The 26,102-nt window shown below is 31.3% G+C and overlaps 4 protein-coding genes, 1 long non-coding RNA gene and 2 other non-coding genes across 9 annotated transcripts; 2 read left to right on the top strand and 5 right to left on the bottom strand.

Annotated features, from left to right (window-relative positions):
• Positions 1-3,132: 3,132 nt before the first annotated feature.
• On the bottom strand, positions 3,133-3,203 carry LOC128039504 (small nucleolar RNA Z105). The gene has a single exon (XR_008194005.1). It is a non-coding gene; the product is annotated as a small nucleolar RNA Z105 (small nucleolar RNA).
• Positions 3,204-3,293: 90 nt separating this feature from the next.
• Positions 3,294-3,382, bottom strand: LOC128039513 (small nucleolar RNA SNOR75). Its single transcript, XR_008194014.1, has one exon. It is a non-coding gene; the product is annotated as a small nucleolar RNA SNOR75 (small nucleolar RNA).
• Positions 3,383-7,717: 4,335 nt separating this feature from the next.
• Positions 7,718-10,876, bottom strand: LOC105787579 (BTB/POZ domain-containing protein At5g66560). 2 transcript variants are annotated; one of them, XM_052624552.1, is made up of 5 exons: positions 10,432-10,876; positions 10,285-10,354; positions 8,842-10,188; positions 8,197-8,777; positions 7,718-7,900 (listed from the first exon to the last, which is right to left on the bottom strand). In XM_052624552.1, exons 1-4 carry the CDS (start codon positions 10,467-10,469, stop codon positions 8,199-8,201), a joined length of 2,034 nt encoding a protein of 677 aa, XP_052480512.1. In that variant the 5' UTR covers positions 10,470-10,876; the 3' UTR covers positions 7,718-7,900; positions 8,197-8,198. The 2 variants fall into 2 exon arrangements, with proteins under 2 accessions (XP_052480512.1, XP_012469496.1); XM_012614042.2 differs by lacking the exon at positions 7,718-7,900 and having other exon boundaries at positions 7,939-8,777; positions 10,432-10,874.
• Positions 9,861-12,324, top strand: LOC128034967 (uncharacterized). Its single transcript, XR_008191343.1, has 2 exons — positions 9,861-10,008; positions 12,055-12,324. It is a non-coding gene; the product is annotated as an uncharacterized LOC128034967 (long non-coding RNA).
• Positions 12,325-14,415: 2,091 nt separating this feature from the next.
• LOC105787580 (uncharacterized) lies at positions 14,416-17,027 on the bottom strand. The gene is made up of 6 exons (XM_012614043.2): positions 16,599-17,027; positions 16,122-16,345; positions 15,705-15,911; positions 15,462-15,552; positions 15,019-15,292; positions 14,416-14,927 (listed from the first exon to the last, which is right to left on the bottom strand). Exons 1-6 carry the CDS (start codon positions 16,913-16,915, stop codon positions 14,598-14,600), a joined length of 1,443 nt encoding a protein of 480 aa, XP_012469497.1. The 5' UTR covers positions 16,916-17,027; the 3' UTR covers positions 14,416-14,597.
• A 651-nt stretch (positions 17,028-17,678) lies between these two features.
• Positions 17,679-18,340, top strand: LOC105787581 (uncharacterized). Its single transcript, XM_012614044.2, has one exon. It carries the CDS (start codon positions 17,757-17,759, stop codon positions 18,219-18,221), a length of 465 nt encoding a protein of 154 aa, XP_012469498.1. The 5' UTR covers positions 17,679-17,756; the 3' UTR covers positions 18,222-18,340.
• Positions 18,341-19,914: 1,574 nt separating this feature from the next.
• LOC105787582 (wall-associated receptor kinase-like 14) lies at positions 19,915-23,850 on the bottom strand. 2 transcript variants are annotated; one of them, XM_052624567.1, is made up of 4 exons: positions 23,603-23,850; positions 22,702-23,443; positions 21,380-21,454; positions 19,915-21,260 (listed from the first exon to the last, which is right to left on the bottom strand). In XM_052624567.1, the coding sequence occupies exons 2-4, from the start codon at positions 23,441-23,443 to the stop codon at positions 19,978-19,980; spliced, it is 2,100 nt and encodes a 699-aa protein (XP_052480527.1). In that variant the 5' UTR covers positions 23,603-23,850; the 3' UTR covers positions 19,915-19,977. The 2 variants fall into 2 exon arrangements, with proteins under 2 accessions (XP_052480527.1, XP_012469499.1); XM_012614045.2 differs by having other exon boundaries at positions 22,702-23,485.
• Positions 23,851-26,102: the final 2,252 nt, after the last annotated feature.

Genomic DNA, 26,102 nt, shown 5'->3' on the forward strand with positions numbered 1-26,102 from the left:
ATATATTATAATGTAAGGTTGTCATGCACATTTGGTAGGGCCATTTAAGGGGACTTTGATCTTCCATGGTCAAAATCTGAGATCATGATTCAACAACACAGCTACTTATCTCTCCTAAGCAAATCAAATTATTGGATTTTGATTTAAAATTATGGAGGGTTGGAAAGGATTTAAATTATAATCTTTTTAGTGATGTTTTAATAATTTTAGTATTGTGTTAATGTAAATTTTTAAGATTTTTTTAGGGATTAAAATATAAAAATTCTATTTTTAGAGGAATTAAAATTCAATTTTAAATTTTACGAGGTCGGTAATGTTATTGGATTAATTTAAATTTTGCAATTTTTAAAGAGGTTAAAAGATAATTTTCTACTTTGAAGTGCCAGGCCTTGCTTGCCCTGGTCCCTCTAGTGTCAACTTTAATAATGTTTAATGAAATTAACCCATTTTAATATAAAGACTTTCAAATCTTAAAATTAATTGATTGAACTGATCGATTTAAAGTCGGTTTGGTTACATCGATTCTTGAACTTTATTTGGTCAAGTCAATTTTTGTAAATTATGGTCAAATTGTCAATTTAATAAAAAAATTTACTAAACTAATTGAAAAAATTGAATGCTCTTCCCTATTAATTTTCCCATTAGCTTAGGCATTAAATGCTACTCCTACTTTGACGTGAAGCATGTTTAAAAATTATGACTCAAATTGTATACGAGTGTTAGTGTCCATTCAAGTTGTCCATATGGTGAATATATAAATGTTTACAATTTAATCCACGATCACGTGTTTTAGAATTTTTTATTTTTCCTTTATCCCTTTTTATTTTTATTTTTATATTTTTAGTACTAGAATCAAGTTTTATCCTTTAGTTTTAAATAAGAGTGTGAAAGTAAAAGCATAAGCAAGGTTTTCAAAATCGATTAGACTAAAATTTAATTGGGTATCAATTGAGAACGAGACATCAAATTGGTTGACCATGAACCAATATAAATAAATTAAACTAAATTAAAAATCGATTTAACCGATTAAATTTTTAAAAATTTATTATAAAATTTATTTAATTAAATTATACCAATAATTCATAAAACAAAATAATGATTTTTACTCTTGGGTTTTTATAAGATGCTAGGATAAAATCAATGTATAAAAGGGAAGCTTTGGGCTTTGATTAGACCCAATGTTGCTACAGTTCAAGGCTGGCTCATCATAGCTAATTTTGGGGTTGTCTCAAAGTGGAGATAAAATCACAAAGACCAATTCTAGGTTTAGTGTGATATATATATATATATATATATATATGACAATAACCAAGAGGTTTTGGTTGTGGAGTAGAGTTGGTGATATTAATATATTTTATATTTATTTAAATTTAATTAATTTAAAATATAATTTTAAAATTTTGTCTAAATCAATCTATATTATCTAATAGTTAATTTAAATTTATTTTAAGTTCACTCTATTTTGTCGATTGAGTGTTAACTCGATTGATATTGATATTGTTGTCAGTGCAAGAGAACATGAACTCGAGGCGCTGAAGCGCATTATTCTCCTATTTAAGGATTGAGGGTAATAAGTATTTCTAAATATTGTATAAAAAAACAAATATCATTGTAATAATATTAATGTTTTAAAAAAAAGTTCACCCTATTTTAAAAAAACTAAAAAATATATTTATATTATTTTTTAATTTGATATTTAATAATTTTATATACTTTTAATTTATTAAAATTTTATATATAAAAATCTAACATTCTTTAATGTGTACTAGTGCTCATGAGTCAAGTTAGATCGAACACATACTTTATGCTTACCCAAACCCAGCTCGATCCAAAATTTGAACTTAAAATTTTACCTAAACTCATCCATATTTACAAAAAAAACTAACACAAACTCTTTCTAGACCTATCCATATTATTTTTAATATTTTAAATTTTTTATATTATATTCTATTATTTTAATATTTAATAATTTTATACATTTATATTTATTAAATTTTTTATATAATCATCTTAACATTATTTTAATGTTTACATTAATATAGATTTATTTTTAATATGTTCTAAATTACATCATATATATAAAAACAACAAAATATAAAATATTATAAATTTAAGTTTAGAACTTATGTTCAAACCCAACCTATTTTTAATACAGGCCTAACTTTTTTATCTAAACCTACTTTTCGAGACTAATATTTTTATCTAAACTCTCCCAAATTTCAAAAAAATCTCTCTTAAATTTCGATAAAATCTTCAAGCCTAAGCAGATCATCTGACCCATTAACAGGTCTATGCATGCATCCTATTACCATAGATTTTCTTTAATATAATGCCTAAAACCATATATAATTCTTCCACAATCTATCTTTAAATAAGTGAATAAATCTGGTGCCACATAAATTTATGTATTATAAATTATATAATATACAAAAATAATCTAATTTTTTTCTCAAAATCATTTTAGGCTTTTATATTTTTGCTCCAATCTTACATATAAACATTGATAAATCATTATGTATTAAAGTATTGAACAACAAATTTCAAACCACTTTCAAATATAATATCTTTCGCCAAACCCTCTCAAATTTCAAACTTAAACAAATCAATTAACTCATGATCATGATCAAGTCTAGTACAATCCAAAAAATTTAACCTAGTTCGATTTAGAATTAAGCTTTCATGACTGAGGAAAATTAATGATATGTATTTAACCAAGTTAAGCTTATTCATCTAATTAATTTCCTCATTTAATAAATAATTTCACATCCAAATTTGATCCACAAACACCTCTAATAAATCACCAATGAACTAAGCTAATAGGCCTTTATGATAAATATTTTCTAAATAAATGATTTTTTTTCTATTATTTCAAAACAATCTAAAATTGATAATAGATAAAAGTTTCAATGAATTTCAGTCCTAGAAAATCGTAGCGAAGAGATGGCAGCAGCTCATAAGTGCTTGAAATTTATGAAATGTAATCAAAGCGAAAGGTTAAATCCCATTGCTCATTAACCCTAGACATCATTTTTAATCATCGCTGCGCTTTACAACAAATAATACTCTATTTAAAAAAAATGCTTATAAATTATACTTATAATGGGAAAAAAAATTTGATGTTGGTTCAGGCATTCAGAATGAGTAGGAGGTAATTGATCATCAAAATAATCAGATTTTTTAAAAGAAATTCATCATTATGCCTTCAAGAGATCCTAACATGCAAAAGCAAAATAAAAAATAAATTCATTTTTAAATGAAAAAAACAAGCAAAATTAGAGAAAAAAGGGATGGATTTCTCTCAGACAAATGCCTCGATTTGTCGTCACGATTTGAAAGAATGGAATGGATCAGACTCGTCATCTTTGTTGAATCATCATTGAGAAACCCTTGAATCATCATTAAAAACATGAAAAAATAAGACTAAAAAGAAGAAATTAACAATTTAAGCTTAGAATTGATGAGACAAAAATTAAAAAATAAATAAAGAGAAAGGTTTATGGGATTTCAGAATGAAAGAGAGGCAGCTTGACATTAAACATAGCGAGCTTTCCTTTTTATAGGCGAAATGATTTAGGGTTTAGGGTTTGTTTGATTAAATATTTACCCTCTATGTTTTTTAAATTTACCTAAACAGCCATTCGGTGCGGCTCCTACTTTGATATTGGGCTTTGGTTTGTGGGTGAAGTTGATTTGGAAGCAAATCAATTTTTTTTATATTTGATAATGTTTGTGTCACTTTTTAATTCTAATCATTTCAAGTTTAGGTCTTTTGAATTTATATGATTTAGGGTTTAAATCATACTTGAGGTTTGGGTTGTTTATGATAAATTAAATCACTTTAAAATTAAATTATTTTATAATATTTATTCAAGTCATTTCAAATTTAGGTACACTAAATATAAAATTGATTTGGGTTTTTTTATCTGCTCTACTCATAGTCTCTCTCCCAACCCATAAATAGGAAAATAATGCGCTTTAGCGCACTCGGATCCACATCCTCTAGCATTGGCAACAATGTTCATTCCAGTCGAGTTAAAACTCCATCGGCCGATTTGGGTCATTTTAAGTTATTTATTCAAGCTATTTTTTTTAAAATGTCATATGTGTTCTTTTCAACACAATATCTAGAACTACTCATAACCCCTCCTCAACTAATAAATAAGAGGATAATGCGCTTCAATGCACTAAAACCTATGCCCTTCTGCATTGACAAAAATTTTTATACCAATTGAGTTAAAACTCAAGCCACACTTATTCAAGCTATTTCAATATATTTGTTGATGTAAAATCTTTGAATTGCAATATTAATTAACACGTAGACTACCCAAAAGGCCAACTAATTAACATGTCCTTAGGTTTGGGCCCAATTCTATGACCTAATTATACTTAGGTAGATATATAAGCCATTTTGCCTGGTCCAACCCATGGGCCAGGCGTAGCCCCAGGTCATTCAACTTGAATATTTTTTTTTTTGGAATGACATGAATTTAAAGGGTAAATATTAAATTTATACATGAATTATGATTTAATATGTAATTTCATACGTAAATTTTAATTTGATGTAATTATATACGTAAATTTGAATTACGATTCATATGTATATATAAAACTTTTATTTTGATTCAATTGTACACATTTAAAAACTTTAATACATACATCTATTTTGATATTAACTTAATATACTTGTCGTGTATATAATATATTAACATAAAATGATGCTAATTTCATAAAGTTGTCAATGATTTGTAAAATTTTGAATCAAATCACAATTTCATGTATAACATTGCACGAATCAAAATTCACGTATGACATTGTACATTAGATCAAAATTCATGTACAGTTTTGATATTTATTCTTAGATTCAATGATGGAAGTATTTTCTTCTCAATTTAAATTTAATAACCTAAATATTAATATAAAACCATTGGAGAATATGTCGGTTTTGAGTGGATGATACTTCAAAACAATCAAATAATAGTATAAATGTCGGATAAAAGTGATATAAAGGGGTGGGCTCAAATTCTACCAAACACAAATGTCAACATATTTTGGATAGATAAGCTTAACGCACGTTAATTAAAGTCGAGAGATAAAATACTGACTAAAAATAACATTGAATGTATTAAGAGATTCGTCGGTTCGAGACAAACAACACTTCAAAATGACAGATAATTTTATTAAATATTATTTTGATAATAAATAGAGGTTTTGGATCACCACTTGATTTGTTCTGTGAATGGCTTAATGATTATTTATTTTGACAGAACCCAGCATTTATTGATTTCAAACTACCATTTTAATTTTGTTTATAGAGAATTTAGGGGGTTGAAATGTGGGTTTGTTACTTCACAGACAACCCCAAAATCATGTACTAAATTTTAATTTGGTTTCAAATTTGAAAGTATTAATGTTGTATTGTTGTATCAATAAATTTTTGGGTAAATTATTCTGTTGCGCGTTTTAAGTAGTGATCGCTTTTATTTTGATCATTCAATTCAATTTTTGATAATTTGGTCATTTCAAAAACGAAAATAACCAAATTAGTTACTCCACATTAAATGGTAATAGAAAAATTAACGGTATATTTTCACGAATTGTTATGAGTGATCAAAATAAGAACCACTCTTATTTAGAATTACTAATGGATGGTTTATACTGATTTTAAAGTGTCTAACATAAATTTAAAGTGACCAAAATAAAACAAAATAATTTATCCTAATTTTTTCTTCAATGTAAAATATATATTAAATCACATAAATCAAATTACAAGTTTGTATGTAATTTTTACATAGTTGTATATAAAGGAAGTAAAAAATTTGTCCTGAATTTCAACATCACAATTTATTTTTCGTGATAAATTCAAACTATTAATAAGTTAATATTTATAATTTAATTCACATATTTTAAATATATTACATATTAAATCTAAACTACTATTTAACATCTAAATTAATAGTTAAAATTAAGGAAAAGTCGGTAAAAATATTATGAAAATTTTGTTTTAGAAAGTAGATTGCGTTTTACTTATTTTATTTAAAAATTTAGATAAATTGATTTATGTACATTAAATTAAATAGCAAGTTGATCTTTTCTATTAAAAATTTCATCTATTTTTATATAAAATGGGTAAACTAATCCTTATACGTACAAAGATGAATTTACAATAATAAAAATAGATAAAGATCAATTTATTCTTTGAGTATGAAAAGAAAAAATCATCTACAATACTTTTACCGAGAAAACCTCGACTCAGGGATGGATCCAGGAGAGGCGGTCGCCCCCTTAGAATTTTTAGATTTTTGAATTTTATATATAAATTATCATGTATTTTAGATTTGGTGTCCACATTGTATAAGATTCGCCCCCATTGGCCAAATGTTATTTCATATAATTCGCCCCCTTAAGCCATAAGGTTAAATTTAATAATAATAATAACAATCAAATATTAATGCATGATGAGCCTTAAAAGACTAAACTTAGAGGACCAATACTTGACTGGTATAATCAATTTGGTTGCTTCTTCACCCAAACGGCATGATCAATTAAGAGACATTGAGGCATCTCATATCGCCGAGTTGATTGGCAAAGGAAAAAATCAAACTAGTACTCTCCAATGTCTAGGCAATACTTGATAGGGATCTCATTTAGCTTCTCTCAATAGCTTGATGAGGATGTTCGATTCCGTCTATGTTATATTACAATATACCATCAAGTCCGGCAACCTTACTCAAAGAAGTGAAGCTAATGGAATATATGATGCAATGACATTCGTTTAATTTGTTTTCATCTTGCATTTCATGATTGAGATGCTTGAAATCACTAATGATCTCTGTCAAGCATTACAATATAAATCGCAGAATATACTAAACGCGATGCAGCTGATGTCATCAACTAAAACTCTTCTCCAAAAATTCAAAGAACATGGATGAGATTCTTTATTTGAGAAAGTGAAGTTATTTTGTAAAGATCATAAGATAGAAGCCTCCAATTTAAGTGCTTCGTACCAAGTTGATTGAGGTCAGTCTCGCATCCAAAGAGATAACCTCACAATTGAGCATCACTATCAATTTGATATATTCATTGCTAACAAAAATGAATTATCGTTTTAATGATGAGGTAATGGAGTTACTTGTTCTTAGCTCCGCTTTGGATCTACATGATAATTACAAAACTTTTCGGGTAGAAGATATTTGCAAGATTATGAATGATTTTTATCCGCATGATTTTATGGAGCAAGAAAAGCTACACATTAAAATTCAATTAGAGCATTTTCAACTTGATGTTCATCAAAGCATGAAGTTGTAAAAAGCTTTTACAATTGTTGAATTGTGTCAAGTGCTAGTTAAGACAAATAAGTGAAGTATTATCCTCTTATTGATAAAATTATTCATCTTATGCTAACTCTTCCCGTATCTACTGCAACAACCTAACGAACATTTTCAACTATGAAAATTGTAAAGATAATACTTCACAACAGAATGAAGTATGATTTTCTTTCAACTTACTTGGGGGCATATATTGAAAAAAGATTAACTCAATAATTTTCAACAGATTCTATCATTAATGAGTTTAATATTGAAAAAGCATAAAGTGCAATTTAAGATGCCTAGTATTAAAAAATAAGACTAAGGCCAAAATTTTTTAATTTAATTTTAAAATTATAATGATATTTATGAAAATTTTAATATAGTGTTTTTTTTTTACAATTAAATCGTTTATATTAATTTATTTGATAAGAAAAAAATGAACAAAAAAAATTGAAAAAAAGTATCGTCCGGATTTAAAAATGTCACCCACTTAAAGTAAAATACTGTATCCGTCCTCCTCGAGTAAAATGATATCATCCCACCCATAAACAAGTCTGCTCATGCTTCCAAAGCAAACGCCCCCACGGATCCCACTTGTAAACAACACAAAAATATATATTAAAAAATGAGAAAAATAAAGCACAAGAATTTAAAAAACTTTAACTAAAAAATTAGGGCATTCACCATCCGCCTTACAATTCTCCACTAACTCCATGGCCCCATCATGACCTGCCCCTTTCATTATTTACATATTCCATTGCGTTGGCCATTTGCCTCAAAAGATGAGTTTTTTTTTTTTAATAAACAAAATAACCAGACCCCCATAAAAAAAATAAAATAAAAAAGCAATTTTATTGTTCATTAATTATTAATGTTCTAATGTACCAACCTCTACTCTTGATGATGATGATGTCTTCGTCTTCGTGTCTCCGTAACCGTTGATTCATGAGAATCACAAACTTGTGTCTTGAACTTACATCCAAGCCGTTTATTCAATGACCCTCTCCATCCGCTGCCACGTGGATTTCCCTTTTCGATTTTTTGGATTACTTTCTTCATTGTGGAACATTCCCTCTCTAGTTGATGTACCCGCGTCCTCATTGAATCCATGTCTAGTCGTAACACTTGATTTTCCCTCACGGCTGCTCTCCACGTGGTGCTTCCTTGTTCACCACGTGACATCGCCACCCTTTCCTCCTCCTCATCTTGTTGTTCTTCTTCTTCTTCGTCGTCGTCTCTTCTCGTCCCCGACAATCTCCCCGCATTCATCGGCGCCGTTTCCGCCGCTAACAATGTACCGGCGATCGCGTGACGTAGCTGCAACTGCTCGAAGAACAAGACTTGGACCACCGCACGTAATGGTAAACGCTCATTTTGTGCCGCGTGAGTGCATGCTTCGAGTGTAAGCTTTTGACAGTCTAATACTCCGCATATCTTTTCCCGCTCCGATTCAGGTATCCATGGATGCGCCTTCAAAAAAAAGTATAAGAAAAGCTTAATTAAAATTTAAACCGCTTGTTTTTGTTAATTGTACCTTGAGGTATACGTCGACAGCTCTGTAAAGTCCATCGTCGAAATTTCTAGCTTGATCGGGAAGCGAAATCGCGAGGTTATAGAACTTTTCCGGTTTCAAATTGGCGTCGGATGCGATCTCAGAAAGGTAACCGTCGATTAATTTTCCGACGAGCATCAGTGCAGGCAGCCTACTGCTATTAATAATGTTATCGTTGTTGCCTTCGTTTTCGGCTTCGATTCCTGCAGCGTTTCTCTCTTCTAATCCATCCAGAAAATAACCTAAAATCCTCTCAATGCAATCGACGTCATAGAGCGTTTCGTTGAGATACGAATAGCTCGGGATTAACAGATCGTCTAACGTTGCCTGCTCGAGTTGGAAACCGATCTTCTTCTCCAACGCGGCTTTGCTAGATTCCGATGCGTTTAAAATGTTAGCGGTTCGTAACAAACCGAATAAGAGCCGCGTTGCGGTTGATGAACTTGAATGTGTCTTTTCTAACGGAAGGTTAGAGATTATCGTTTCCAAAAGCTCTCTCTGTTCACTCTCTGAAATAGCGGCGGCCAATGACGATGACGGTTTCCGACTTGACCGCGAAGTTCCTGGAATGTACTTCTTCGCGTAACACATAAGGCAGCTTTCGATGACCTCAGGACTCAGATCTCGCCTTTTCAAGGTTGAAATCAAGCGTTTGAACAACGGTAAACTCAGCAATGCCAGATCTTCAAACCACGACTCCACATTGCTTGTTCGAGCTAAAGCTTTTCTTCTCAAACCAGTTTCAATTCCGTTCCACAAAGCTTGAGCCGAAGCGCCTTTCGCTTCAACGATTCCGTCATTCACTGGCCAGCCAAACAGAGTCGGATCTGTAGAAGAAGCTCTCAAAGCGATCGAATCGATCAACCTCTCAACAATGCCTAAAGACTCCGCTAAAGTCATCACCGATTCGCATGATTTCAACGCTTTGATCGATGCTTTAAGACTTTTAAAAACGGATTGAGAAAGGAACCTTTCGGTTTTAGAAATCAGGTTATCTTCGGAGTACTCATCGGTCATTTCGAGAAACTCTGCGGCGCAACGGAGTGGAACAACGGTGGAGGAGGAGAGATCGATTTTGACGCCGTAACAGAATTTGGCGGCGGTTTCGAAAGCGTCAGAACCACCCGGAAAATCCTGCAGAGATATCTGGTAACAATCTTCTTCTTCATCATCTTGTTGGTCTTGATATTCCTCTGTTTCTTCTTCTTCTTCTTCGATTTCATTCCCGGTTACACGTTGCTTTTGCTTAGTAACCGTTACAGTAGATGATTTCTTACCTTGTTCTTCTATTAACCGATCAATCTTTCTGCTTTTGGATATCAATGGAAACTTCAACAACAACAAAAAAATACAAAGAAATAAATGTTTGCTTCACCAACAAAAAAAAAAAACACCATGAAAAAGAAAATTCAAAACTTAGCTAACCTTATGAAGATGAAAAGTCATATCATCAACTTCTATAATAATGTCACTAGGTAAGCCAGTAGCACAAAACCTGTAAAAATTATAAAAAAAAAGTTAACATATTTTTGCAGTATGAAGAAAAAAAGGAAACGAAAATGAAAAGCTAACCATGCTTGGCCTTTAGAGCTAGGTTTATCAGCTGCCATTTTTTTTCTTTCAGATGAAGTTGAAAATGCTTTGGGTATTTAGAAACAGTTCTGGAAAAACCTAAAGCAGATTAATTTAGGGTTTTCCCCCCTAGTTTAGAGAAGAGAGAAGGGGTTGGGTTTAGGAAGAAGAAGCAATTGGTAAAATTAAAAAAGGGTGGGAAATTGGAATCCTAGAAAACTCAAAGAGGGACAAATGAAACTTGAACAAATTTCAAAGAAGGAAGATCAATTTTTTTATTATTATATTCTTTTACCCCCCAAAAAAGGTTTTTTTTTTCAATTTTTTATTTTTGGGTCCTCCTTTTGAATCACAGCAGAATCTCAAGTCTCAACTACTCCAACTCTGTCTAAAAATGTCAAAGAGAGGGGAAGATGGGACTGAAAAAGGGTAGCGTTTAGAAGAAAAAGACCAAAAGTAGCAATTAATCCCATCTTGGTTGGCATTTTATTGCTTCCCATTTGAGTATATAATGCATATTTTATAATTCCTTATTCTTTTAAATTTAATAATAAAAACACAATTGTGCCAAAAACAATAAATAATTAAAGTGGTATACCTTATTATAATGTAATTATACCATGATATTAGTACACAGTACTTCCTACTTTATTCAATAATGACCTTTAAATTTCTTTCTATTAGGTTAGTTAGAGTTCTTTTTGGTCTGAGTTTTGACCCTATTATGCTATAGTCAAAGTTGAGATCCGATTTAGAGTGAATACCAATTATAAAAACTTATAAAATAGTCATTTAACTATTAAATTTTATCGTTTTGGTTACCTAATCATCCTATATTTTTGATGTGTTCATTTTACGTTAATCGCTTTGTGATTAAAAAAAACTTGAATAGTTATATGATAATTTTATAACTTTTCATAGTTGATGATAAAAAAACACAATTGAATGATTATTTTGTAACTAAAAAACATAATTAGATGTCCTCTACCTTAATTTATTTATTTTATTTACAATATTCAAATCGAGTTCTTGGGAAGTTTGATATATAGTTGACTCAAAAGCTAAGCATGCTTAATAGAATCATCAACAACAACTATAGAGAGAGTGAGTAGTATCTACTCTTCACTTTTTTTGGCCAGTGATAAATACTCTTATTTGGAAGTTTTTTTCTTTTGCTTTCATGGCTAAGAGAACAAGAGATTATTGGGTTTTACTAACTTTTCTCATGTGGGGGCATTATCAAAGTTGGTACCAGATATCTACAAGAAAACCAAAATCCCAAAGCAAGATGACAAAATTGTCTACCATGATAGTTTTAAGAGTCTTGTTAAAAATGCTTTAGATGCAACAACTAATTGAGAAGGAAATTGATATGCTTTTTCTTCAAACTTTTTTCCATTGAGGGGCAAAAGGAAAAAATTGAAACTTTGGGTGTCCAACACTGCAAGTAAAAAAAAAAAAAGCCATTGTTATTTAATATAGTCATATGAAAATAAATGGGGTACTGGCCATATTCTAAAGCACATGACCCACATAAAAGAAAACCCCACAGCTTTAAAAATGATTGGTTTTTTGTTGTGTTTTGAAGTTCTAATTTGAAGCTTTTCTTTTTGAAAATTTCAGGTCTGAAAACGTGGCGCTGGCTTTCATTATTAGCAACATTGCCTCCACCCTTGTAAGTTCTTCCACCCTCTTCCTTGCTTTGCATTTATGAATACAATAATGAGACAACTACTAAGGAATATTTTGTACGATTTTCCATTAAGGATGTGTGTAAATGGAGTTAGAGGAAGATAGGGTGTGTAGGAAAAATCGAAAATTGATTTGAATATTTTGGAGTATAAATTAAAATTGTTGTTACTTGAATTGAATGGAAATATATTTATTTATTTATTTTCTAGTTATTTTTAATTTTATATAAAAATAATTATTTTGTATTTAAAATAACGATTATAAGCTAAATTTTTATAAAAATTAGGGATAAATATTAAATATAAAAAATGATCTCCATGGTATTTTTATCGAACTTTTGTAAAAATGTCATTTGATTTATGAAATTTAATTTTGCAATTACACACATAAAACTTGAATTATGATTCATATTTATATATGAAACTTTGATTTAAATTCAATTGTACACCTTTAAAAATAAATATATATATTTATTTTCATATTGGATTAATATATTTGTTTATATATGCAATATATCAATGTAAAATAGTGTTAATTGGATAATGTTGTTAGTAATTTTGAAAATTGAACCAAATCAAGAATTCATGTATAAAATTGCACAAAATTAAAGTTCATGTATGACATTACACATTGTATCAAAGTCTATATATAATTATGATATTTATCCCTATTTAAAATAATAAAAAATAATAATATATTTATAATAATATTTTGATTAAATTACCTTTTGGGGCTTGAACTTGGCAACTGTTCCAACATTGAAGTATCAACACTAAATTTAGTAATTATTCCCACATTGGGGCTTAAATTTTTTTGTCTAAATTCGGCTTTGAACTTGACAATTGTTCTCAATTTTGAGGCTTGAACTTTTTTTTGTTCAAGTTAATCCTTAAAAACCCTAGAGTTTAGACCAAATATTGAAACAATTGTCAAGTTCAGTGACAACTTTCAATACGAGAACAATTTTTAAGTTCAAGAGTTAACTTAACAATTTTAACCTGATTTAACTCAAATATTTTTAAAAGTTATTAATTATGTTATATTTAACTGAACAACTGATTCTTTTTTATAAATATTATAGGAAATACATTGGAATTATACTAAATAATGTCCAAAAGGTCATAAACATTTGTAAAAGTAAATTTAAAACTCTGAAAAGTAATATAAAAAATCGAAGATCAATAGGATTATTATGAAGAGTTGGAAAGATTTATAAAATGTGAATCAAAATCAAAGGAAGAGGACAAGGGAAAGGATTTGTGATTAGACATGAATTATAGTTAGTACTCTCCTTGATTCTTTCTTTTAACTTATTAAAGAGTGTTGTTGTCATATTCAGTTAAAATGGTGGTGGTGATGATGATGATGTCGAAGTAAAAAAAAAAAAAAAATACAAAGCTTTGGTTATTCAAAGCTGAATCTTCTGATAATAATTGTGTTTGGATGGGAAATTAGAAGATAGAGAAAAATGATTGCAGAGGTAGACTAAGGTGTAATGGAAGAACTTTTGTTTAATTTAGCTATTTTTCACGTGGTTAGGTTAAGGTTAGGTTAGGTAGCTAATCATTAGGGAAATGGATAATATAATGTTTTCTTTTTATGTCTGTACATGATATGCAGGCATGACTATGGGGATGCTTAATTCCTATTTTTCTTTCTCTCTACTTTGATGTTTTGCCTTCTTTTTTACTTAATTTTTTTAATTAGAAGGTACCAAATCGTTACATCTGTTTTTATTTTAATATTTTCCAATTTTATGTATTTTAATATTTTATTAAAAAATTTAAATCAAAATCAAATTGATACCATTATTAATGAAATTGATATTTTATAGTTGAATGACCAAAATAAAAACATTCATAATTTAGGTGACTATAGGTGTAATTTATCTTAAATTTTAGGGTAAACAACTACAATATCACTAAATTATTAATAAATTTTGTTTGGTCACTCAACTTCAAAACTTATAAAATGATAATTGAATTATTCAAAAATTTCTTTTAAGTCATTTGGTTGTTAATCTTTTTTAAAGTTCAACTACCAAGCTTCAAACAATTATTCGACAATTAATGTAAAGCATCAATATTTATTGACAGGTAAAACATACCTTAAATTCAAGTCAAACAAAAAAAGGAAATAAAAAACAATACAAGGACTTACATAAAACTTTCGAATACTTTAATGACCATTTTATAATTTTTTTATTATGAGTGACACTATTATTACTGAATTTAGATGTAGTTTTCCCAATTAAAATATAAATAATAGTTTAACTGTTAAATAGATGATATATAGCAACAAAAGAAAATTGCAAATAAGTTCATTGCATCACAAAGTCCTCATCTGAATTTTACAACAATCCATTAACATCAAGCATTAGTATGGTATGGGTTCAAAGAGCATAATATCCTCAATGGCTAATTTTCACTAGCAATTACTAAGCATGCATTATCAGAATCCAAAACCAAAAACCGTCAAGGGGCACTGCTTCCATCTCCTTTGTCCGACGATGCCTCGGTGACTGGTTTCTTTGCTGGTCCCGATTCTACTGGACTCATCAAAACACGCTTCACACCTCGTCCTACGACACCAAGATGCGTGACTGCTGCAGCCCCATTTGTATGAGCAGTGGAAACAGTTGGAGAATCAAAACCTCCATTACTGTTAACAGTACCCATCCGCGATGAACTCCCCACAGCAGGAGATGCACTCTTCTCATCAGCCTTTGCCTTGGCAGATGCCATTCCCAGGATTTCGGCAATAATGGACTTTGGGTTGGCTACCAGCTGTTGTAGATCTTCAAGCTGCAAATGCCGAAAGGGATGGAATAATGAAGTTATACACTTAAGGTTTTACTGTTTTAGTTCAAATTAGATAAATCAAAATTGCACTTGCCTTCTTTTCAAGGTCTTCAGCAAGTCCGGCAAGTGTTTCGATCTCTGCTTCTTTATCTTTGACAGATATGACAGTTTGAGAGCCAGTGGAGGACTGTTGAACACCATCATCCAATTCAGATGTAGCTGAAGATGATGCCAGGTCTGAGGAAGTCTTTACTTCATTTGTGAGTCGCTGCAGCCGAGACTTGCAAACGGAGATGGCCTTCTGACAGTACGGAATTGCTTCTTCGGGCTTTGAGCCGATTTCCAAACACATACATATTCGAAAATTTCTAAATTATGGGGTTAAGTAGCAAAAATAGAACCCAAATGGAATTAAAGGGTGTAATTCGGGAATCCCCATTTCAATTTTAACTAGCATGCATTGACTAACCAAGACACAGCACCATTTAATTGTACTAGAAATTGATAATAAAGATATTTCAGCCATATCAAGGATACAATTCAGCTATTTGTCGATTATCTGGTTCAACCAGCCGTTGCAAAATGGATAGAGCTTTCTGGTAGTCGCCAAGCGAAGATTCAATATCCTCTAAAGAAGCATGACAGAAACAAAAATCGATGATTTTAGGTGAAATGACATGCTTCAAGAAAAACCCACTGAAAATTCATAAAGAAGGTTCCTCCACCCAGTCACCCAACAAAGCACATGCAACTAATAATAATGAGTCATCATGTACTGACCTCTTTCGAGTGCAACCTCAGCTAATGATGATAAAATATCAACTTTCTCCATGGTGTCACCCACCTGTTGTTTTTCAGAAATCGCCCTGGCAACATCCAGCATTTTCCATGCCAAATCCAGGTCGGACTCATCCGCATCCTCATCTGCTTCGGCCACTTCATCAGTGTCACTGTCGCTATCATCACTTTCCTCCTCATCTTTTCCACCTGAAGCACATAATGATATTAACTAAAATTCAGGCAAGGAAAGGTTGACAATTTGGTTTATAGATAACATATGCAATGATGACATTGCTCGTGGAGCAGCTATCTACAATTGGTAACAATGGCAAAACTACCAAGGCAGTAAAAAATGGTTCTACTAGTTATCTGTGCTCAATTCACTAGAGTTATATAACCCCTTTTACAAATACGTACTGCCATCTGCAACTGTAGTACTTGATACAGAAGCAACCGAAGATTCACAAGTTGCAATGGTTTTACTCGACTTGTCTTTGTTCAATTCTTGTTGAGTTTCGCCCTCTTTCTTCGGTACAGAAACCAAAGGATCAGCCTCCTCTTGAGCTTTGTACAGCAATGCACGGCCGTAGAGATAGTAGGCCTTGAGACATTCGACTGCAAGTTCACCGTGATGTCCAACCCTAGAGCGAACAAAAATAACAATCTTGATACATAACAAGTAAATTAAGATACTAAAGGAAATTCACGAAACCTGCCTTTTCCTAATGGTAGTTTAAATTACCTCCTCATAGATTTTCAACCAGTTTTTAATTACATCCTAAACCCTAAATCATGAAATTATTTGTTAAACTAGTAAAAATTCGTTTCCATTTCTTCATGTAACCCTAAATGAGATGAAATGAAACATAAGCTGATAAGCCAAAGGTTTTGAACCTGATTTCAAGGGCGCGGCTAAAGCAATCAGCAGCTTCGGCGAAATCATTTTCTTTAAAAGCTTTAGATCCGCTCTCCGTTAACTCGTCTGCGAACTCCAGCGTCTTCTCTCGATCAACATCGGAAGCCGGTTCAGAACCGTTGGCATTGTTGTTATTGTTGCATGTAGACTCGGTGCCACCTTGAACCGCCGATTCCACAGTGGCTTCGATTGAACCTTGCGTTTCTAGGGTTCCATCTGTTTCCTTCCCTGGAGTTTGCTCCGTCACAGCCACCGTCACCTCTGATTCCGCGGTCGTAACTTCTTCTTCGGCCATCGGTCTTTTGATTTACTAAATTCCCGAAATATGCAAAAAAAAAATGGAAAGAGGGTTTTGGCTTCTGGGGGTTTCACTTTTGCGCTTCCTTTCGAAAAGCCCTTTCTGGCGGAAAAAATACATAAAATTGGAGATTCAGGAGGGAAAGACCAACATTCTAAACGACAGCGTTTGTAGTAGGTAGCTCGATGAAGGATATTTTCGTAATTGAGAGAAAATTGTTTTTATTTATGGGTAAACTACACTCCATGTCAGTACACTATTAGTAAGTTTATATTTTGATCATTCGACTTCAAAAAGTTATAAAATGATTAGTGGATTATTCGATTGTTTTAATTTAAGTCACTTAACTGTTAAAATATTTGCTATATGACATTATCTATTCGCATCGCCTGCATCAATCGGAAACTCTAATTCCTTTTTTTTCTTCTAAGGTTTAGTTTTTTTCACAAAACAGCTTTAAATATCACAAACTTACAAATCAAAATCAAATAGCTTTCTTCTTCGATCTTAGATGCCAATCGTCAGATTAACTTAGATCTAGTATATATTTTTCTACTTACTAAAAGATACTAATTTATCATACCGATTGCCGATCCGTTACTTAGAGTTTGTTAATTAAGCTCTTTTTTAAAAAAACATAATAATTTAATGAGTTAAATAAAACTTTAAAATAATTCGATAAATTAAATAAATTTTTTTGAAAAGTTTAGTAGTTATTTTTTTAAAATTAAATAAGTAAAGTTAGTTCGGGTGGAATTGTCCTTTCATTCTAGTTTTAAGTTATTAGTGTCTCAAGCATTTGATTCGAAAGATAAGGCAGAGAAGTAAAGAACGCAAAATGGCTTTCACAATTTCGCCACCTGTACTCCACTCTCTCTCAGTCCGCCGTGTTCGCGACGCGCTACCCGGACGATCCGTCAAGGCGCAGGTCAGTAAACCTGCGCCGACGGTTTCTCTCCCTAACCGGAGGCAGCTTCTGTTCTTTCTGACGGCAACGACGGCATTGACAGTTAAAGAGCCGCCGTCGAAAGCGGAGGACATTCCATTGTTCGGTTTGAGGAAGAAGTTGAAGAAAGCGGAAGAGGAAGCGGCGGAGATAGTAAAGGAAGGGATCCAGACAGCTGAGAATGGGCTGGAGACGGCGGAGATTGAGATTAAAACGGCGGAAAAGGAAATAGAAAGTAGCGTTACTTTTGGCGCGTTGGTTCAGGCGGGTGCCGTGGCGGGAGCCGAATTACTCGGTGTTGTGGCGGCTACTTCTTTTGTTAATGGAATTTTAGGGGCTGATCCTCAAAAATCTTAATTTTTTTTGGATGTTTAATTTGGTTTAAAGTAATGTTATTAATTGAAGTAATTACAATTTTTTTCTCGTTCATTGTGTTATTATATAATTCGTACGGATGAGTCTGTTGGAGATGTGTATATTATTATTTAAATTTTTAATTGCATTGGTGTCACGAGTTAATTAATTATCTATTCGGTTAGAAAATTACGAGAGTGTACCTCTATAATTGAAACAAGTAATATTATTCAAGGATAGTTTACTCTTTAGATTCAAACTCGCACATTAGTAAAACCTTCAATTTAACTATCAACTAAAGCTTCATTTTAGTATGTGAAGGATCAATTACTGGGTTCGCCCCGATAGATGCCTTGAGAAATAAAAAAAAAACTTCATTTTGATATTTTTCTACATTTTTATTTTATTAGGCACGCTCTATTACCTCCATTAGTAAGTGTTTTACTAAGTTAGTATCACTCTTAACTAAATCACTAACTCAATTGTTAAATTACGAAAATATCTTCCATAATTAAAATAAATTATATTATTTGAAGGTAATTTAGTTGTTTGCATTTAAAAAAAAAAAAAAACTTATAGAATGATTTGAACTGAACCAATTACATTAGTAAAATATTTAATTTACTAAACTAAAATTTTATTTTAATATTTTTATACATTTTAATTTCAATTATGCATACTCTATTACTTTCATCAATTGTGCATATATTAATAATGTATTCGATTGAATTGATGTCACGAGTTAACTCAATATTGATAGCAACTCGGATAAACAATTAAATCTATTTTTTTAATTTTAAATATCATACATATTTCATGTGTAATTATTATAATTAGTTTCAAGTTATATGTTTCATTATTTATTGTTTGTTTTTTTAAACACACATTTCAATTTTAAATTTGTGATTTCCATACACATACACATTTGATAGAAATTCTAGTATATATAACCTAATTTTTAATTTTCAATTACATCTATATAAATATATTTATAAGTGAATATAAGTTTTAAAAATATTAATTAAATTTAATAACCTAATTTAATAATTATATTTTAATTTTAATTTTAAGTGTAATTAGAAAAATTAAAATGTATAAGATAAAAAAAGTTAGTATTAAAATGTTAAAAATTTTTACCAACCAATCCAGGTTGATATGTACAAATACAAATTGATATTTACCAATATATATCAAAATTTTGATCGAAACAAAATTTAAATTACTAAATACCGAGTGAGAACAGAAACGATACGCACTTTCTAATACTATACTGACTACCATGTTCCCATGCTCTTTTTCTTAAAAAGAAAAAGTGTAATGGGGGCCTGGTTGATTTTTTTGTCAACCACCTTCTTGGTATAACTCAGAATTAATATATTTTTTACTCGATTTTAAATTAAATATTATTTTATTTATCTCAATTCAATAGATTATAATTTTTTTTATATTTTTATATTATAATAAATATTAATATAAAAATATTATATATTATATACTATAATAAATCTTAGGGCGGCGAATTTTCTCGCCGTCAATCCCAACTATTTACTCAACACAAAAATTAGCCTGTCAAGTCGAGTCAAGTCAAAACTCAACAAATCTATTTTTTATTTTTATTTTTGCCATTCTTATACTTGTTTGACATTTGGGTGTGATATATGAATATGAACATATTGTATATCTAACACTTATACCAGAATCCAAATAACTGTTAACTTTTATAACATTAATGTATGATTTTTTACAAAGGTCTCAAAATTCATTCTCGTTGAGATGCATTATTACCCAACAAGCTATTTGTTGAAGGTGAGCTTTGCTCACTTAACCAATCATCTTGGACTGAAACAGGGGAATTTGTTTTAACATCATTCAATGAAGTTAAACAATTTTGCTTCGTAATCAACCTCCGATTCCCGATGATCAGTGCCTTCTCGATCACTGTTTTGGTACTCAATGACGTGTCGCTTTCATCGTCAGATGGTGGACAAGAGGAAGCTGAAGGTGATTCAGTGCACATACATGGAACCCAAGCACTGAGTCGGATACGTTCGAGCTCTTCCGCTACTTCGAGCATTGTCGGTCTCATGTCTGGATGAAAAGCAAGGCATCTAAAGGCAAGTTCAGCCACTTTGTGAATCGATGACAATGTCCAAGCGTCCCCATCTAGGTCGAGGTATGGATCGATTATTTCGTCCACGCAGCCTTTTCCTATCCGATCGGTAGCAAGTGCGGCCAAGTTTACTTCGGAGTGAGGACGGGAGAAGTCGACTACTTTCAATGCGGTTATTATCTCAACGAGAACAACCCCGAAACTGTAAACATCACTTTTATCCGAAAGATGGAAGTATTGATGGTATTGAGGATCGAGATACCCTGGTGTTCCTTGAGGTGCAGTCGAGATATGGGATGATTCAGTCATCCCAAGCCGGGAAAGACCAAAATCGGCTACCTTGGATCGATAGTTGTAATCCAAGAGTATATTGCTAGACTTTATATCTCGATGAAAAATCGGCGGATTCACTGAGTGAAGATATGCGATAGCCTTGGCAGTTTCGGCAGCGATAGTGAGCCTTGCCATCCATGGGAGTCCTTCACCCCTTTCTCGTTGTAGATGTTGGGATAAAGTTCCGTTAGGCATGAATTCATAAACAAGGATCGGTTCACCTTCCTCGATACAGCAACCTAAAAGACGAACATGGTTCGGGTGACTAACTGAGGAAAGGAGCTTAATCTCATTCATCACTTGATCAATACTATCAGGGTCTCTATATCTAAACCTTTTTATAGCAACCAATTCATCATTATGGAGTTTCCCAGCATATACTGTACCATAAGCCCCAGTACCCAACCTATATTTATCAGAGAAACCATTAGTAGCTCTTTCGATCTCCCGAAATGCGTAGAAAGGAACACTCGAGCTGCCAGCGGCTTCACATAAACGGCGCTTTGCCCTTGCTCGTTTGTTCGAGGAATTACAACACCGGCGAACATAGCAACATAAAAGAACCAGACCACCCGTTAGCAAAGATCCGACGATGAGTCCTAAGATGAAAAACAACATGGTTCGTCGGTTATTCGAAGACGACAATTCGGAAACTACGAGACGAATGATGAAAAACAACAGTCTAATACACAATTAGAGTCAGTTCTTGCATGATTACCTCCAATGAGAACACCGACTCTTGTCGCTCTACCACATTTTCCAGACAAGAATTTCGAAAAATTGCAGCTAGAAACTGATAAACATATAGGAAAAGAGGAGTAAGTGAATTATCCAATTACAAATTATGCATATGAAGTATAAAAATAAATCTGAAATTTAAACATAGAGGACCAAAATTAAAATTTATTTCGAATTTTCAGCAAAAAAACTCCTCCATTTTGCCACAATTCATCAACTCAAATAAGAAATGCATCCAAAAAAAAGACTGTTATATAAAAACTCTTCTTGTTCAGTCAGATGATTCTACTCACTGGTACCTACCTTCTTATAATTTTGAAAGACGAAAGCCCTTTGTTAAAATAACCCAAAAAAGTTAAACTAAATCGAGTAAAACTATGATGGAGGCCCTTCAACTAGGAATAAAATTACATTTTGCTCTCTCTACTTTAAAAAATTAATTAATTAATTCATGTACATTAGATCAAAGTACAAACTGATTATTCTGATAAATATTTCATCTATTTCTACTGTTAAAAATTAATCCATGCACATCGAAAAGAGATACACATACACCACATCTATCTATCTGGTTATTCCATTAACCACACTAATTTTGCCTCATTTGCTAACAAATTGGTCAAATTAATCCATATACATTAAATCAAAGTGTAAACTGATCTTTTTGATAAAAATTTCATCCATTTTTACTGTTAAAATATGATCTATGTACGTTAGTATACGTGGTCCACCATATGTAACCGTCAATATATTCCATTAATCATGACACTTTTTAACAATAGAAATTGATGAAATGTCAATAAAAAATAGTTTACCCTTTGATCTTACATATAAGAACTATTTTTTTATTTTAATAAACAAAAGTAAAATGTAATTTAAATTTAAATATAAACATTCTTTGATATTTTACCTAAAATTATTCTCTATTAATCATTATAAACCTAAAAATGAATCATTATTAACACTTAATAATAAGCTTAACTCCAACATAAATTCTCAAAAGCTAATGTTGCACCTCATTTGCAATGGTAAACTGTTAAAAGCTTGAATTTCTAGACACTAATCAAGAATCCCAGAATTTTCACTCCAAAAAAAATCTACATTCCAAGTCAAAAACAAACAACGAAAAGCCATGATTAATCCCTATACACCAAAACTAATCATAAAAATGGGGCGTCACCATTTTCATTGGGAAACGAGCTCCTCACATTAACGTCTAGTTTACCCACTTCCCTATTCTAAAGGTCACCCCCATAAACAACAAAAATACATAATTATCAATATGGAAAGGACTTGACTCACCTCGCCGGCAGCCACCGCCTTGTTTGAACCCATCACCTTCAAACCCTTCACGGCAAAGGCACGTAAACCCCACTGTTTTGTTCCCATTTTTAACTTTGGTACAATTAGCATTTTCATCACAATTACACTTCCCTTTAACCCACCACTTCAAGTTAATTCGGCCCATCACCAATGAAACCGCCGAACCCCTTTCCGGTTCGGTTAAAATTGTAGTCGACGAAAGAAGGAAACGGCACTGGGTATTGTTAACTTCGTTGTAATTCATCAACCCACCACCGTAACCGCCGCTTAAACAACTTATATCGTCGCTCTTAGCGACGCAAGGCTTGAGTTTAAACGAACGTTCTAGAAACGTCGGGCTTATGACACAAGGAGTTATGGTCTTGGAGCAGTTTTCGAGGAGGAGATTATTGGCGGCCCAAACTCTGTAGTTTTCGCCGAAAAGAACGGCGATTGAATCCAGCCGCCGGTTGCATTTGGCGGGAAGGTCGACGATGATGTTGGTGGGAGTAACGTTTAAAACGTGGAAGTCTCCGATCTTAACCCCGGTCGAGCTGCAATTGAGTCGAATCGGGCAACCCGATGAGAATCCGAATGGAAACGGTAGGAATCTCCGGGTGTTGCCTATAACGTAGGAGCCATTGCACTTGCTGTTGTTGTTCTCCGACTTAACTGAGTTCACTCGGGAGATAACGAAAAGAACTGTTATGGTTATTGAGAAGCATAGCTTTATCCTTATCATCTTCGAATCCTCAAATAACAAAACAGAGCAATCATTAGCTACCTGAAAACAGTAAGATAAAACAAAAAACAGAGCTTCATTATGAGAAACAGAGCAATAAAGTAAATAATGGGTACTTAAAAGCTTAATAGAAAGTTTAATGGGTACACATGAGCTCACCTTTAAACTTCTTCAATGGCCGCGATGCAATTAATAACACTTTTTTTTTAGCTTCAAAAAGAAACGAATTGCTTTGAATCTTTAACCCTTTTTCATTTTTTTGAAGTTCTTTAATTTGGGTTTTCGATTTTTTCTTACTTAAAATCAAATGAAAAAAGAAAATTTCGAGGGAAAGTAATGAGATTTTTTTGAGGAAATGAAGAAGAAAAAGAGATGTTGGCAAACTACTCCATGCGTAAAAAAAAAAAAAAACTAAAAAAGCTTACATGTATGTGAAATGACTGATATAACCTTATGTTGCGGGATCAAGTGGGAGTAATTTAGACGAAAATTCTATTTAAAAAGTATGGCTAAATTACAAAAGGGCCCACCCCTGACAGGAAGAATGTTGTGGTCAGCACGCAATTAAGGAAAAGGTTTTGACAAATAAAAATGATGATCACATTGTTGGCCTACCGTAAATATTCCTCTCTTTTTCTTTTTTAATTTCTAAAATTTATTGATTTGGTTGTTAGAATTTTGAGGTTTCATGTTTAAGTCTAGTTATATACAGATATTTAGTTTAAATTTTATTTTGATTTAAGCTTCAAAATCGAATTTAAAATTGATATCAACAGAAGGTTTGATATAAAAAAAAAGTTACCACTCTGCCTGTGATTCAATCGATGGTTACAATTACTCGAGTATATTGATTTAAATTGTAATCATAATTATAGTTGTAACTTCAAATTTTTTGACCCGTTTATAATTTTAGTATATTGTGTTGAAATTTGATCTTTAATTATTTGACTTCAACTTGACATAATTTAATTATTTTACTTTTATATCTAGCTATTGGTAGAGTGGAAACATGATTGTTTTCATTATTAAATTAAGCGGTCACAAACTAATTTAAAATTCCATCAATCGTATTCAATTGATAATAAATTTATAAGTTAGTTGAAACTAATAACATTATAAAAATAAAAATAAATTATATCGTGTTAATTTACAAGTTTAATTCTAACATAGTAGAGAGAATCTAATCATTCTATATTTTTTCTATATAAAGTTTTTTCTACTTATAATTTTATCTCAATCTTTAAATCGAAGATAATATAAATTTAAATGTGCTCAAATCTATATTATTTCATTATTATAATAATAACGGTGTCAACTGAGTTCAAATTTGATTTAAGATAATAATATATTTAATACTATATGACCAAGTGATGAAACAATGAGTGCCATTAGATTTGGGATCAATTATTATTTTTTATTCTTAATGTACGGTTAAATGATAAATTACAACCCAGATTTGGCTGTGGTGGACTTGTTTGCAAAATCATTTGTCACAAACATGCTTTCACGCCTTTTAATAAATTATACGAATAAACAACTCTTTCAACAACCGAAAGGAGCAGATGATTAAGGGGTTTAACGGGAGAAATTATTTTATCAATCCTCCTAATTATATTATTATGATTAATTTTTAATTATTTAATGATATTTTAGCAATTTTTTTAATTTATTGATACATAATTTTGACGTCGAATCTTGAGCCATAAACTCCAAACGAAGAACTCTAAACCATAAACTTCAAACCCAAACCTTGAACTTGAGGTTCGAAGTTCATGGTTTAAAGTTTGAGTTTTGGGTTCAAGGTCCATAGTCTGAGGTTTGAGATTCAATATGTATGGTTTGGGATTATAAATTCGAGGTTTAGGGTGTAAAATAAAATATATTACCAAAATTATGTGTCAATGACATAGAAAATATTATTAAAATGACATTAAATAATTAGAAATAGCCCATAGATAATATGATGGGAATGGTCCATAAAATAATTTCTCTTATATTAATATTTGAGGTCCAACAATTGTAATTTTTAATTTAATTTTAATTTAATTTATTGATTTGATAAAATTTATTTATATATATTGCCAATAGAGTTCTTAAATTCTATAAATAGAGGCGTAGTTTGAAAGCGATAAATAACATTTGTTTGCTAAAATTTTATTTTTAGCCTCTAATAATGAATTATTGGTTTTCCTCCACCTACAAACAGAACTAAAATTAAATATGTGACTCAAATCCTATGTACTAAAATAATAAATAATTATTTTTTTAATTAAACATGTAATATTATTTAAAAATTACTTGTAAATTTTTTCTAAATTATATATCCATGATAATTTAAACTTGTATCAAATACTAATACATATAAAACACATTTCCTTGATGTGGGCAAATTATTGCCGTATAGGATAAGGTGACATTGAATGATTGGACTATATTGCTCATGCAGACGAAATAGTTGACTAACACAGTCTTATTGTTGACTTTAATAGGTTAACAGTTAAATGGATTATTGGTGCATTTATCTTATGTTATAGTATTTAATTTTACTGTCACTGTTATTTTTATACTAATTGTAAATAAATGCACCACCCATCTAAACTCATTCTAATTATACTGAACATTTTAATTAAAGTTACGTTTAATTTTATATATTTTTAAA

Source organism: Gossypium raimondii, chromosome 2 (assembly GCF_025698545.1).
Source record: "Gossypium raimondii isolate GPD5lz chromosome 2, ASM2569854v1, whole genome shotgun sequence".
Taxonomy (NCBI): Eukaryota; Viridiplantae; Streptophyta; class Magnoliopsida; order Malvales; family Malvaceae; genus Gossypium; species Gossypium raimondii.